Genomic DNA, 16,042 nt, shown 5'->3' with positions numbered 1-16,042 from the left:
TATATTCTAAATCCATCACCATACTCCAACTCCATCACTATACTCTAACTCCATCACTATACTCTAACTCCATCACTATACTCCAACTCTATCACTATACTCCAACTCCATCACTATACTCTAACTCCATCACTATACTCTAACTCCATCACTCTATACGCTAATTCCATCACTATACTCTAGCTCCATCACTATACTCCAACTCTATCAATATACTCCAACTCCATCACTATACTCTAACTCCATCACTTTATACGCTAACTCCATCACTCTATACGTTATCTCCATCACTATACTGTAACTCCATCACTATACTCCAACTCCATCACTATACTATAACTCCATCACTGTACTCCAACTCCATCACTATACTCTAACTCCATCACTCTATACTCCAACTCCATCACTATACTATAACTCCATCACTATACTCCAACTCCATCACTATACTCCAACTCCATCACTATACTCCAGCTCCATCACTCTATACTCCAACTCCATCACTATACTACAGCTTCATCACTCTATACTCCAACTCCACCACTATACACCAACTCCATCACTCTATACTCCAACTCCATTACTATACTCCAACTCCGTCACTCTATAGTCAAACTCCATCACTCTATACTCCAACTCCATCACTATACTCGAACTCTATCACAATACTCCAACTCCACCACTATATTCTGAATCATCACTATACTTCAAATCCATTACTATATTCCAACTCTATCACTATACTCCAACTTCATTACTATACTCTAAGTCCATCACTCTAAACTCCAACTCCATCACTATACTCCATCTCCATCACTATACTCCAACTTCATTACTATACTCTAAGTCCATCACTCTAAACTCCAACTCCATCACTATACTCCAACTACACAGCCACAAACACCAGACCCAGAATCTGATTAACACTTTCACTAAAACCAGAAACATACACATCTCAACTTCATCACTATACTCCAACTCCATCACTATACTCTAACTCCATCACTATACTCCAACTCCATCACTACACTCCAACTATATCACTATACTCGAACTCCATCACAATAGCTTCACATATTGACTTTCTCTTAACTTGTTTATCATGAATTTGACTGTGCTGGTTGACATGGTGTTGTGGTGTTTGAATGTTTATAGTGATGTTTGTGTTGAAGGTGGTGGTGCCTGGTGATGTAGACTCGTATGTGGTGAAGGATCTCTCTGCTCTGACGGAGTACGAGGTGCTGCTGTCTGCTATTTATGAAGATCAGTCTGAGAGCAGTGCTGTGACTGGACTGCAAACCACACGTAAAACTCTATTCTATCAGCAATTTATATTAAATATTATTGTAACTGATTAAATGATGAGGTTCAGATGGAAACGCTGTTTATAAACAATATTTAAACATAACGTTTGTTTTGTGTCACCAGTCGATGGAATCACCACCACCACCATCCCCTCCACCACTGCAGCAGGTCAGTGAGTGTGTGTAGACAGAGATAGAGAAATAGACAGAGGGAAAGAGAAATAGACAGGGGAAAAAGAGAGACAGAGAGACAGTTGGAAAGATTGTTAGACAGAGGAAAATTGAGAGAGAAATAGACAGAGAAATGGGCAGAGAGAAAGAGGGAAAAAAGATAGAGGGAAAAGAGAGGGATAATTAGACAGAGGGAAAGAGAGAGATAGACAGAGGGAAATAGAACAAGAAAGAGAGAGAAGAAAATAGAGAAATAGACAGAAATACAGAAAGAGACAGATGGAATAAGAGAGAAAAGGAAAGATCGATAGACAGAGAGAAAGAGAGAAGGAAAGAGAGATAGCGAGTAAGAGAGAAAGGTATATAGAGCCTAAGAGAAAAAGAGAGGGAAATAGAGATATACAGGGGGAAGAGAGATAAACAGATAGGAAGGGGGAGAGGGAAAGAAAGGCAGAGAAAAAGAGAGAGAGGGAAGAAGAGATATACAGGGGAAAGAGAGAGACAGAGAGAGGTGAAAAGAGTGATAGAGGGAAAGAAGAGAGACAAATAGAGAGATAGACAGAGGGACAAAACAAGAGAGAAAAGAAGAAAAATAGATTAATAGTCAGAGAGAGAGAAAGAAAGAGAAAGGAAAAAAGAAATAGACAGAGGAAAAGAGAGAGAAAGTGGGAGAGAGAGAGAGATAGACAAGAGATAGTGGCAAAAGGAGTGGGGAATAAAGAGATAGAGGGAGAGAGAGAAATAGACAGCAAAAGAGAACTAGACAGGGAGAAAGATAGAAAGAGACAGAGGGAAAGGGAGAGAAAAAAGGCAGCGATAGACAGAGGATGATAGAGAAGTAGAGAGAGAGAGAGGAAGAGAGAGATACAGATAGATTTAGATAGAGGAAAATGGAGCGGGAGTAAGAGAGAAAAAGATAAAGAGATAGAGAGAGAAAGAGAAAAGGAGGAAGAGAGACAGAAACCTGCAGGCAGGGAGAAAGAGAAATTAGATTGAAAGCTAAGTGTTAATAATTTATTCACAGTGATATTTATTGTGTGTTTGTGTGTGTGTATGTGTGTTGTGGTCAGTACCCCTCTCTGCCCCCACTAACCTGCGAGTATCTGAGGAATGGTATAACCGCTTTCGCATCAGCTGGGACCCCCCTGCCTCTCCCACCTCAGGCTACAGGATCACCTATAAACCCACTACAGGTGTGTATCTGTGTCCAAACACACACATGTGTGTGATGAGACCCATTAGTATTTATTTGCTTTTTGCTTGTGCTCCCAATAGTGCTCCCATATTCCTGTACAGTGCTTACATACAACTGTATAGCGCTCCCATATTCCTGTATAGTGCTCCCATATTCCTGTACAGTGCTTACATACAACTGTATAGCGCTCCCATATTCCTGTATAGTGCTCCCATATTCCTGTACAGTGCTTACGTACAACTGTATAGTGCTCCCATATTCCTGTATAGTGCTCCAGTATTCCTGTATAGTGCTCCCATATTCCTGTATAGTGCTCCAGTATTCCTGTATAGTGCTCCCATATTCCTGTACAGTGCTTACGTACAACTGTATAGCGCTCCCATATTCCTGTACAGTGCTCCCATATTCCTGTACAGTGCTTACGTACAACTGTATAGTGCTCCCATATTCCTGTATAGTGCTCCAGTATTCCTGTATAGTGCTCCCATATTCCTGTATAGTCCTCCCATATTCCTGTACAGTGCTTACGTACAACTGTATAGCGCTCCCATATTCCTGTACAGTGCTCCCATATTCCTGTACAGTGCTTACGTACAACTGTATAGTGCTCCCATATTCCTGTATAGTGCTCCAGTATTCCTGTATAGTGCTCCCATATTCCTGTACAGTGCTCCTATATTCCTGTACAGTGCTTACGTACAACTGTATAGTGCTCCCATATTCCTGTACAGTGCTCGAATATTCCTGTACAGTGCTTACGTACAACTGTATAGTGCTCCCATTTTCCTGTATAGTGCTCCCATATTCCTGTACAGTGCTTACGTACAACTGTATAGTGGTCCCATATTTCTGTATAGTGCTTCCATATTCCTGTACAGTGCTCATGTAGAACTGGAAAGCGTTTCATTATTCCAGTACAGTGCCTACTTATAACTGTATAGTGCGCCCATATTCCTGTACAGTGCTCCTGTACAACTGTTAATCCCTCCCATATTTCTGATTAGTGCACCTATACAACTGTATAGCGCTCCTATTTTCATGTAAAGAACTCCTGTATTCCTGTATAGCGCTCCTATTTTCCTGTATAGTGCTCCTATTTTCCTGTACAGTTCTCCTATTTTCCTTTTTAGTGCTGCTATTTTCATGTAAAGTACTCCTATTTTCCTGTATAGCGCTCCTATTTTCCTGTATAGTGCTCCTATTTTCCTGTACAGTGACTATGTATAACTGTATAGCACTCCCATATTCCTTATTAGTGCACCTGTGCAACTGTATAGCAATCCTATGTTCCTGTGTAGCTCTCCTATTTTCCTGGTTAGCCCTCCCATATTGTTGCATAGTGCTTCCATATTCCTGTATAGTGCTCCCATATTCCTGTTTAGAGCTCTCATATTCCTGTGTAGTGCTTCCATATTCCTGTATAGCGCTCCCATATTCCTGTTTAGAGCTCTCATATTCCTGTATAGTGTTTCCACTCCCATATTCCTGTATAGTGCTCCCATATTCCTGTACAGTGCCTGTTTAGCCCTTCCATATTCTTGTATAGCTCTCCGGTATGAGTGTATAGTGCTCCTCTATACTTGTAGAGCGCTTCTGTACAACTGTATTGCTCTACAGTGTTGCTGTGTAGTGCTTCCTCTGTCTATTTCTGTAAAGTGCTCCTGTATAACTGTATAGTGCTCCCATGCCTTTGTATAGTGCCCATATAGTGCTCCCATATGTATGTTTAGTGTTTCTGTATACTAACTGTATAGTAAACAAAATAGTCTTGTAAATTTTAGCATTATCAGTAAAATAATATGTTGTTTGTCTGTGTTTTTTTTTTGTGTAGCATCAGGTCGTCCACTGGAGACGTATGTAGGTGAGGATGTGAACAGCCTTCTGGTCCTGAACCTACTGAGTGGAACCGAGTACAGCGTTAACGTTCTCGCCTCATACGGCACCGGCTCCAGCCCAGCACTCAGCGGCACAGCCAACACCCGTCAGTGTTTCACTCTTACAAACACAATCTTCTCTATATCTGCACTATAAAACACCTTAGTTAACATATTGATAAATGTACTGCATTCTATTGACTCACTGAGTCTCATCAATATCAGTTCAGACTGACCTTTAAATAATGAAATGCGGGACTGTAGTTTTCACAGTGTTTTATCTGCAAGTCTTCCTATACTAAATAATCATACTTTGAAAGGCTTGTTACTCCATGTTACTCACAGCCTCATCCAACATTACTACCAGCCTCATCCAGCATTATTACCAGCCCCATCCAGCATTATTACCAGCCTCATCCAACAAAACTACCAGCCCCATCCAACATTACTACCAGCCTCATCCAACAAAACTACCAGCCTCATCCAACATTACTACCAGCCTCATCCAACATTACTACCAGCCTCATCCAACAAAACTACCAGCCCCATCCAACATTATTACCAGCCTCGTCCAACATTACTCCCAGCCTCATCCAACATTACTCCCAGCCCCATCCAACATTACTACCAGCCTCATCCAACATTACTACCAGCCCCATCCAACATTACTACCAGCCTCATCCAACATTACTACCAGCCTCATCCAACATTACTACCAGCCTCATCCCACATTACTACCAGCCTCATTGCACATTATTACCAGCCTCATCCCACATTATTACCAGCCTCATCCCACATTATTACCAGCCTCATCCCACATTACTACCAGCCTCATCCCACATTACTACCAGCCTCATCCTACATTACTACCAGCCTCATCCAACATTACTACCAGCCTCATCCAACATTACTACCAGCCTCATCCAACATTACTACCAGCCTCATCCAACATTACTACCAGCCTCATCCCACATTACTACCAGACTCATTCCACATTATTACCAGCCTCATCCAACATTACTACCAGCCTCATCCAACATTACTACCAGCCTCATCCCACATTACTACCAGCCTAATTCAACATTACTACCAGCCACATCCAACATTACTACCAGCCTCATCCCACATTACTACCAGCCTCATCTCACATTACTACCAGCCTCATCCCACATTACTATCCCACATTACTACCAGCCTCATCCCACATTACTACCAGCCTCATCCAACATTACTACCAGCCTCATCCAACATTACTACCAGCCCCATCCAACATTACTACCAGCCTCATCCAACATTACTCCCAGCCTCGTCCAACATTACTACCAGCCTCATTCAACATTACTACCAGCCCCGTCCAACATTACTACCAGCCTCATCCCACATTACTACCAGCCTCATCCCACATTACTACCAGCCTCATCCCACATTACTACCAGACTCATTCAACATTACTACCAGCCCCATCCAACATTACTACCAGCCTCATCCAACATTACTCCCAGCCTCGTCCAACATTACTACCAGCCTCATCCCACATTACTACCAGCCTGATCCAACATTCCTACCAGCCTCATTCAATATTCCCAATGCTCATCCAACCAGGCTCATTCGACATTGTGAACATTGTGTGTGTATTTAAGTTTGTTCCTGTTAAGTTCAGGTATGTTTAACACTCACTGTGTAAATGTGTGTTTTTTTCAGTGTTTCTTGGAGTGAGCAGACTCAACACATATCAGATAAAGCCTGACAGTCTGTGTGTTCAGTGGGAGCCGGTCCAGCAGGCATCTGTCTACAGGGTTATCATCGAGTCTCTAGAGAGTGAGTAATACACACACACACGCTCACACACTGCTATCTGGTTTCACTATTCTTAATGTTTTTAGGGAAGTGGTACTGACTCAGATAGAGGGTGGGGTGTTTCTGAACTGAGGGTGTGGCTCCAGCTGACAGTAAAGTGGTGAAAGTCATGAGAATCCTGTGGAGCTGTGGAGTCGAGCAGCTGCTGCCAAATACAGGATTATTGTACATCAGTGAAGACCCCGTCTTTAAGAACCCCCACCCCCCACCCACGCTCTATTGCTCTATCTCACTGAGGGATTACTGGAGTGGTTCATTAGCGGATTCCTGTGTTCTTCATTATTATGAGAGTAACTGAGCGACGGTCCTGATGGAATAGAAACTCAGATCCAGCTTTGGAAGCAGTTTTTTTGTTTTTAAACAGGAGACATACAGAATTCCTGACTCGGCTGTTTGGATTGTTTGAAATGATGAGCTTGTTGTTTTGCTGCTCTGAAACCAGACACTTATTTCGCTTCCAGACTCAGAGTTTAATAACAGACAAACTATGATAAATGGCACAATCAAACTGCCAGATATTAATGCTGGAGAGACGGGGGTGGGAGGGGCTTTTGATTACAGCTCAATATACAGAAACAAGAATTAAAAGAAGTGTATATTGATCTAAAACCAATATACACTATACTGCAAAAAAAGCATTCAGTCACCCCATCTAAATCAATGAACTGGTCACAGGTGTATAAAACTAAGTACCTACAGGCAGACTGACAGAATTCCAGTGTGGTATTGTGATAAGATGCAGCATCTGTACAACAAGTCCAATCGTGAAATTTTCTTTAGCTATCAGTGTTATTACCTTGTGTCTTGTTTGTAACCACGCCCACTTGTTACCAGTCCCAGGTGTTCCTCACCCTACTCGTGTATATACAGTCATATGAAAAAGTTTGGGCACCCCTATTAATCTTAATCATTTTTAGTTCTAAATATTTGGGTGTTTGCAACAGCCATTTCAGTTTGATATATCTAATAACTGATGAACACAGTAATATTTCAGGATTGAAAGGAGGTTTATTGTACTAACAGAAAATGTGCAATATGCATTAAACCAAAATTTGACCGGTGCAAAAGTATGGGCACCCTTATCATTTTATTGATTTGAATACTCCCAACTACTTTTTACTGACTTACTGAAGCACAAAATTGGTTTGGTAACCTCATTGAGCTTTGAACTTCATAGCCAGGTGTATCCAATCATGAGAAAAGGTATTTAAGGTGGCCAATTGCAAGTTGTTCTCCTATTTGAATCTCCTCTAAAGAGTGATGGGCTCATCAAAACAACTCTCAAATGATCTAAAAACAAAGATTGTTCAACATAGTTGTTCAGGGGAAGGATACATAGTAAGGATACATAGAACATAGTAAGGAAATGGAAGACGACAGGGACAGTTCTTGTCAGTTCAGTTTCTTTTTTCTTAGTTTTTATTAGTCGTAGTTCTTGTCTTTTTTCCTTGTTTTTCTAGCCTTGTTTATTTGTTTATTATGCATCTCTCATGTTTGTTTTAAATTTATGCATTAGTTTTTCATATTATTTAAATAAATGTATACCCACAATTACGTCCGTATTGTAACCCTTTCCTGCGTGACACTTGCACTGTTAGCGTAAAATAACAGAGTGGAGCAAGCAGATGCTGAGGAGCATAGTGCACAGATCTCCAACTTTCTTCTGAGCCTGATGAACGAGTCTGTTTAGGTTTGGTGGTTTCCAGGAGAACATACAGGGGTTGGACAATGAAACTAAAACACTCATTTCAGTCATTTTAGTGTGGGAGGTTTCATGGCTAAATTGGAGCAGCCTGCTGGCCAATCTTCATTAATTGCACATTATTGCACCAGTAAGAGCAGAGTGTGAAGGTTCAATTAGCAGGGTAAGAGCACAGTTTACTCAAAATATTGCAATGCACACAACATTATGGGTGACATACCAGATTTCAAAAGAGGACAAATTGTTGGTGCACGTCTTGCTGGAGCATCTGTGACCAAGACAGCAAGTCTTTGTGATGTATCAAGAGCCACGGTATCCAGGGTAATGTCAGCATACCACCAAGAAGGATGAACCACATCCAACAGGATTAACTGTGGATGCTGTAAGAGGAAGCTGTCTGAAATGGATGTTCGGGTGCTAACCCGGATTGTATCCAAAAAATATAAAACCACTGCTGAACAAATCACGGCAGAATTCAATGTGCACCTCAACTCTCCTATTTCCACCAGAATTGTCCGTTGAGACAATAAATTATTGGGATCTAGAACAAGGTGTTTCAGTTTCATTGTCCAACCCCTGTATTTTACTACATTGTGTGAAGTGTAAAGTTTGGTGGAGGAGGGATTATGGTGTGGGGTTGTTTTTCAGAGCATGGAATTCTTAATTCTTCAGCAGACCAAGACATTGCTGACAATTTCATGCTTCCAACTTGAACAGTGTGAACAGTTTTTGGACGGCCCCTTATTGTTCCAACATGACTTCACCCCAGTGCACAAAGCAAGCTCCATAAAGACACGGATGAGCAAGTTTGGTGTGGAGAATCCATGACTGGCCTGACCTCAACTTGATAGAGAGTGGAGATCTCACAAATGTGCTTCTGGATGAATGGTCAAAAATTCCCATAAACACACTCCTAAACCTTGTGGAAAGCCTTCCCAGAAGAGTTGAAAGATGGGGCAACTTCATATTAAACCCTATGGATAAAAAATGAGATGTCACTCAAATTCATATGTGTGTGAATGCAGACGAGTGAATACTTCTGGCAATATAGTGATATGATTGATCTATAAGTAATCTGCGTGATAAAAGTATATTTTATCCCTCATACCATTTCCTGTTGTGTTTGATTGACAGATGGGTGGCGGCAGGAGCAGAGTGTAAATGGGGGAGTGTCTCAGGAGTGTATCTACAACCTGACACCCAACACTCAGTACCGGATCAGCGTACACACACTCCTGCAGGACCTGGAGGGTCCCGCCGTCAGCACTACTGATAGAACCCGTAAAGAACCTCCACTCACTACCTCACCCTGCTCTCACTACCTCACCCCTCATTCACTACCTCACTCACCCTGCTCTCACTACTGTACCCCTCATTCACTACTGTACCTCACCCTGCTCTCACTACTTTACCCCTCATTCACTGCTGTACCTCACCCTGCTCTCACTACTTCACCCCTCATTCACTACCTCCCTCACCCTGCTCTCACTACTTTACCCCTCATTCACTACCTCCCTCACCATGCTCTCACTACTTCACCCCTCATTCACTACTGTATCTCACCCTGCTCTCACAACTTCACCCCTCATTCACTACTGTACCTCACCCTGCTCTCACAACTTCACCCCTCATTCACTACCTCCCCCTGCTTTCACTACTTCACCCCTCATTCACAACCTCCCTCCCCCTGCTCTCACTACTTCACCCCTCATTCACTACCTCACTCACCCTGCTCTTACTACTTCACCCCTCATTCACTACCTCCCTCACTCTGCTCTCACTACTTCACCCCTCATTCACTACCTCACCCTGCTCTCACTAATTCACACCTCATTCACTACTTTACCTCCCCCTGCTCTCACTACTTCACCATTTATTCACTACCTTCCTCACCCTGCTCTCACTACTTCACCCCTCATTCACTACCTTCCTCATCCTGCTCTCACTACTTCACCCCTCATTCACTACCTCCCTCATCGTGCTCTCACTACTTCACCCCTCATTCACTACCTCCCCCTGCTTTCACTACTTCACCCCTCATTAACTACCTCCCCCTGCTTTCACTACTTCACCCCTCATTCACTACCTTCCTCATCCTGCTCTCACTACTGTACCCCTCATTCACTACTGTATCTCCCCCTGCTCTCACTACTTCACCCCTCATTCACTACTTTACCTCATCGTGCTCTCACTACTTCACCCCTCATTCACTACCTTCCTCATCCTGCTCTCACTACTGTACCCCTCATTCACTACTGTATCTCCCCCTGCTCTCACTACTTCACCCCTCATTCACTACTGTACCTCCCCCTGCTCTCACTACTTCACCCCTCATTCACTACTGTACCTCACCCTGCTCTCACTACTTCACCCCTCATTCACTACCTCCCTCACCCTGCTCTCACTACTTCACCCCTCATTCACTACTGTATCTCCCCCTGCTCTCACTACTTTACCCCTCATTCACTACTGTACCTCACCCTGCTCTCACTACTTCACCCCTCATTCACTACCTCCCCCTGCTTTCACTACTTCACCACTTATTCACTACTGTACCTCACCCTACTCTCACTACTTCACCCCTCATTCACTACCTCCCTCACCCTGCTCTCACTACTTCACCCCTCATTCACTACTGTACCTCACCCTGCTCTCACTACTTCACCCCTCATTCACTACCTCCCTCACCCTGCTCTCACTACTTCACCCCTCATTCACTACTGTACCTCACCCTACTCTCACTACTTCACCCCTCATTCACTATGTCATCCTGCTCTCACTGTTTCACCCCTCATTCACTACCTTCCTCACCCTGCTCCCACTACTTCACCCCTCATTCACTACTTCCCTCACCCTGCTCTCACTACTTCACCCCTCATTCACTACCTTCCTCACCCTGCTGAGTATGAGTGTGAGTATGGTGTTTGATGGTGTAAATTGTGTTTTTTTTCTTTAGTTCCAGTTCCAACCCGACCACCAACTATTCCACCCCCAACCATCCCACCAGCCAAAGAGGGTGAGTGAGAAAGTGAGTGAGAAAGTGAGTGAGAAAGTGAGTGAGAAAGTGAGAGAGAGAGACAGCTATAACTGAACTGAGTTGTTTTTATTGGTTGCTGCTGGTCGTTGGTGTCGCCATGCGTCGTCTGACCTTTAACTAACGAAGATTTCATCTGACAGATGACCTTTACCGTCTCTGCACCCAAACAACTCAATACACTGATCACACACACACACACACTCACATTTTCAGTGCCAGTTTAACTGACACTCAGACTACTTTTATGCTGAGCACGATATACGCAACACTTGCTGGTCGCCGCTAATGTGTCCTCTGTAGGCGGGTCAGCAAAAAGAGAGCATGTCTTCTTTTCACTCTGCACTTTATTCTGCCGCGTCCACATTTAATAATTCGTTTCTTCTGCACTTCTGATAGAATTTCTAATTTCTAATTAGAAGTTATAATTAAATTGTTCACAATCATATCGTATGTAAAGTGAAAGCAGTCTGAAGTAGCTACTGCTGTGGACACTGATCATAAAGTAGCTAGCTATGCTAATCCAACTTTCCTATTTAAGCCTATTTATAGACACCACATACTGTAGCTAGCTATCTTTATTATATCCCACACCTTCAAGAGAGGAGGAGCTTCATCTGTGATTGAATGAGGTTAATTTTATCACATCATCAATGAACATCTATTTTCGGGTCTATTTTCATACATAAGGTGTAGCGGATTGTAAGGTGTTTTATGCAACACTAGTAAGGAACAGGGGTGTCGCCATGTTTACCTTCTAATTCAACAAGTCTGACCGCTGGGTGGAGACCTGTAAAGCTAAGAATGCTAAAAAACAAGTCAATCAAGCGTTGGATGCTAATCTACACAGATTTCTCTCCTGAAAACTGTTTATTTGGGTGAGGAAAGCGCTTCTATTTACTTTTACTAAGGCTGGGTGTAGCAGCATTAGCATTAGCAGCTAACGTTTGTCCCACGTAGCTTGTTTTAACATGGTAAATTCACAGGCTACAGTCCAATATACTCACCTCTGAACGGCAAAAGAGCTAGCACTCAGCGCATTTAGTAGGTAATGCTAATGCTGCCCCAGCAGTGTTTATAGTGCGAAAAATATGGTATTTATGCACTGAGACATCCCAGAATACTCTTAATACCTAAAATCTGAACCAAAGAAGCTTCAGCATGTCTGATACAGACGTTAAAGGGTTAATCTCAGTAAAATAAACCTTCAGTAGAGAGTTCTGCAGCTCAGAGGGGCTGAACCCTGAGGATGAGAGTAAAGGGGGGATGAGGGGATTAAAGGCCACTAGAAGAGACACTTTTGAGGAGCTCAGTGATGTAACTCTGTCAGAAACTCCACTCAGACAGTTAAGCATCTTCAGCAGAGTAACTCTGAAGAACACTGATGTGAAATTTGCATCTCTTTGATCTTTCACTCACTCCGCCCCTTAATCCAAACTCCATCCCATTATCAGTGTGTAAAGCAGCGAGGGCGGACCTGGTGTTCCTGGTGGACGGATCCTGGAGCATCGGAGACGACAACTTTAAGAAAATCATCCACTTCCTGTACAGCACCACTGGCGCTCTTGACCTCATTAACCCTGAAGGAACACAGGTAAGATGGAGAAACCAAGAACCCATTTTAAGCCCCTTAAAGGGGACATATTATACCTCTTTGTACACAAATTAGAATAGTTCTCTAGCTTTACAAAACATGTTCATGAAGTTCTTTACACAAAATCACTCTCACATGAAGAGATCTCACTAGATCTCTCAATAGAAGCACAAAACTCATTATTTGAAAGTATTTACATCTCCCTTATCTGCTGCGGACTTGCATTGGACAGTAGGTATACATCCTTCCCTCAGATGAAGTCTGTGGGCTAATCCTGCTGTGCACTGTCTAAGGTGCTCAACTAACAGATTAAAATGACTTATCTTCAGCTGATGTAGTGGGTAGGGTTAACTAGGGGTTGACGCATGAGGCGTAGTTCACTGTAGGATCCTGTGGCACAGGATAATACTTCTGTAGAAGTTAAAGTATCGATTTAAGCTACTTTTTACAAGTAAAAGTGTAAAAGTACTGCTTTCAAAACTGCTTATAAAATGAAAAGTAATGTAAGGGGAAATTCTCTCAGGATGACATTAAATGTTAACATGATTTTAACTATAAAACTAAAATAATTTGTTGATACAGTCTGTGAGTACTGGTAATTTATATAACTACCTTTACTGTAAGGTGGTACCCATTTATTAAGTAGTTTTTGTAGGAATGCACCAAAATAAAACGCTAATTCCAAAAAAGTTGTGGACGCTGAGTAAAATAAAAATGAATGCAAATAAGAACAGACCATATTTTATTCACTATTTAGTTATTTTTATAGAGCATAGAACTGCACCAAATGTTTGATTTCAGGCATGTGAACATTGTCTTGCTGATAGAGATGTAGGCTGTTGAATTTTGCTCTGATAATATGCTGGGACAGACACTATATCTGTACACATGAATCCTCTGAAGTGAATTCTCTCTCTCTCTCTCTCTTTCTCTCTCTCTTTCTCTCTCTCTCTCTCTCTCTCTCTCTCTCTTTCTCTCTCTCTTTCTCTCTCTCTCTCTCTCTCTCTCTCTCTCTGTGGGTCTCTCTTTCTCTGTCTCTCTCTCTCTCTCTCTCTCTCTCTATCTGTCTCTCTCTCTCTCTCTCTCTCTCTCTCTCTCTCTCTCAGGTGGGGATAGTGCAGTTCAGTGATGACGCTCGGACTGAGTTTAAGCTGAACTCTTACAGTGATAAAGAGTCGTTGCTGGACGCTGTGCAGAGAATCACCTACAAGGGAGGAAACACCAAAACAGGCATGTATCACTCCTAACTCACTCCTAACTCACTCCCAACTCACTCCACTTCACCCCTAACTCACTCCTCTTCAGTCCTACTCACTTCTAACTCACTTCTCCTCAATCCTTTAATCACTCCCTCACTCCTCATTCACATCTCACTCACACACTCTCACTCTCCTCCTGATTCCTCACTCCTCATTTGCACAACAGTCACTCAGTTCTTACTCACTCACTAATCTCTCCATCACTCTTTACTCACTCCTTACTCCTTATTCACTCCTCACTAATGTAACTCTTCACTGCTCACTCCTCAGACAATCCTAACTTTCTCCCTCATCCACTCCTCATTTACTTATCTCTCACTCCTCCTTACTTTTCCTAACTCTTAACTCTCTAACTTCTAACTCATTCTTAACTCTCTTCTTCTTGCTCCTTCTCACTTATATCTCACTCCTCCTCACTCCTAACACACTCTTCACTCTCTTTGCCCTTACTGTTAACTTCTCACTATTATTCCATCACTTAAACTTCACTCACTCATTCCTCATTCCTAATTTTCTCCTCACTTACTCCCTCACCATACATGGAGCTCACTCTTTATACACTTTTCACTCACTCCTTACTACCTCCATAGTTCACTCCTTATTTACTTATTCCTCACCCTCTCCATCACTTACTCTTCACTCACTCCTAAGGCCCTGTCTCTTACTCCTCATTCATTTCTCAATCCTCACTCCCTCCCTCCACTCTTACACTCTCTGCGCTCTCATTGGTCAGTTGGTGGATAAATCTTCCCATTTTCAGGTCAAGCCATTAAGCATGTGAAGGAGAATATCTTCACGCAGGAGGCGGGGTCAAGGAGAGGAATCCCCCGGGTGCTGGTGGTGCTGACGGACGGGCGCTCACAGGACGACGTCAACCAGATCTCCAAGGATATGCAGACCGAGGGTGAGGGACACTCCACTGTAGAGCTGTCTTTACAGGCAAACTCGGGGACAACAAAATCCACAGATACACTGAAAAAATTATGTGTAAAATTTACTTTAAAAACATTTGCAACTTTCTGCATTTGCTTTTTTAAAGTAAATTTAATTTCAGATACATTTACGTAAATTCAACTCAAGAATGAAATGTTACATTGAGTAAATAAGTGACCTGAACTTCAGTCAGTCCTTTTTTTTTACAAAACTTTACTTAAGTTATTTTTGCTGAATCAGTCCTTTCTTTTAGTAACCTTTACTAAATTCCTGCATACAATATTTTATTGCCAAGCACCTTGTTGTGCAGTGAAGTTACATCAGATCCATCTGCATACAATATTACCTAATTACAATTAGTCATTTATACAATATTACTCAAATAATTTATGATACATAATATATTATAATTCCTGAAATTTTAATATTATTAGTTAAAGCACACATATTACACTGTCTCAACACATGGATGGCATTTAATACATTCTTTTTAGTATACTATATATGCCATTCATTTGTTGAGACATTAAGACTTGGTCTGTTTACAAAATAAATTTTTGGTATTATGTAAATATTTGAGTGAATGTTTTAACTAAAATTACATATAATAATATTGTATAAATTAAGTAATTGTAATTAGGTAATATTGTATGCAGATATTAAGTAAAGTTTACTAAAAGAAAGGATTGACTGAAGTTCAGTTCACTTATTTACTTTATGTAACATTTAAGTCTTGAAACCGAGTTGAAGTTACTTAAATTTATCTGAAATTAAATTTACTTAAAAAAGGCAAATGCAGAAAATTGTGACACTTTTTTTAAGTACATTTTATGCATCATTTTTTTCAGAGTATCTCCACTCATATAAGAGCAGCCTCCTATCTGTCTGAAAGAGGAGAGACCAAACTAACAAATCTGATTAAAAAACTACTAATGATTACTTTATAGCATATGGCTGAATAATGCAAAAAAAGCATGTTTTTTTTAGATTGTTGTGGCACATCAATGGGAGATCTTACTAACAAGCAAAAACTAGTAAACAGACTGGCTGTTTGTGTTGAAGGGGAGTAGTTTCATCTGTTAACAGATGCCATGTTGAGTTTTGTGGGTGCTTCCATTT

At 41.7% G+C, this 16,042-nt stretch overlaps 1 protein-coding gene across 2 annotated transcripts in view; it reads left to right on the top strand.

Moving 5' to 3' along the window:
* The window catches only part of col14a1a (collagen, type XIV, alpha 1a), a 120,447-nt gene that overhangs the window by 57,853 nt on the left and 46,552 nt on the right, over positions 1–16,042 (top strand). For both annotated transcript variants that reach the window (XM_049480203.1, XM_049480204.1), the window contains exons 18-27: positions 1,173–1,305; positions 1,429–1,473; positions 2,546–2,668; positions 4,502–4,651; positions 6,246–6,362; positions 9,238–9,384; positions 11,060–11,119; positions 12,592–12,731; positions 13,838–13,961; positions 14,751–14,894. In XM_049480203.1, coding sequence (XP_049336160.1) covers positions 1,173–1,305; positions 1,429–1,473; positions 2,546–2,668; positions 4,502–4,651; positions 6,246–6,362; positions 9,238–9,384; positions 11,060–11,119; positions 12,592–12,731; positions 13,838–13,961; positions 14,751–14,894 — 1,183 coding nt within the window. The remainder of the gene's footprint in view (positions 1–1,172; positions 1,306–1,428; positions 1,474–2,545; positions 2,669–4,501; positions 4,652–6,245; positions 6,363–9,237; positions 9,385–11,059; positions 11,120–12,591; positions 12,732–13,837; positions 13,962–14,750; positions 14,895–16,042) is intronic.

This window comes from Astyanax mexicanus, chromosome 6 (genome assembly GCF_023375975.1).
Source record: "Astyanax mexicanus isolate ESR-SI-001 chromosome 6, AstMex3_surface, whole genome shotgun sequence".
In the NCBI taxonomy this organism is placed as follows: domain Eukaryota; kingdom Metazoa; phylum Chordata; class Actinopteri; order Characiformes; family Acestrorhamphidae; genus Astyanax; species Astyanax mexicanus.
This window is presented reverse-complemented; position numbering and strand designations above follow the sequence as displayed.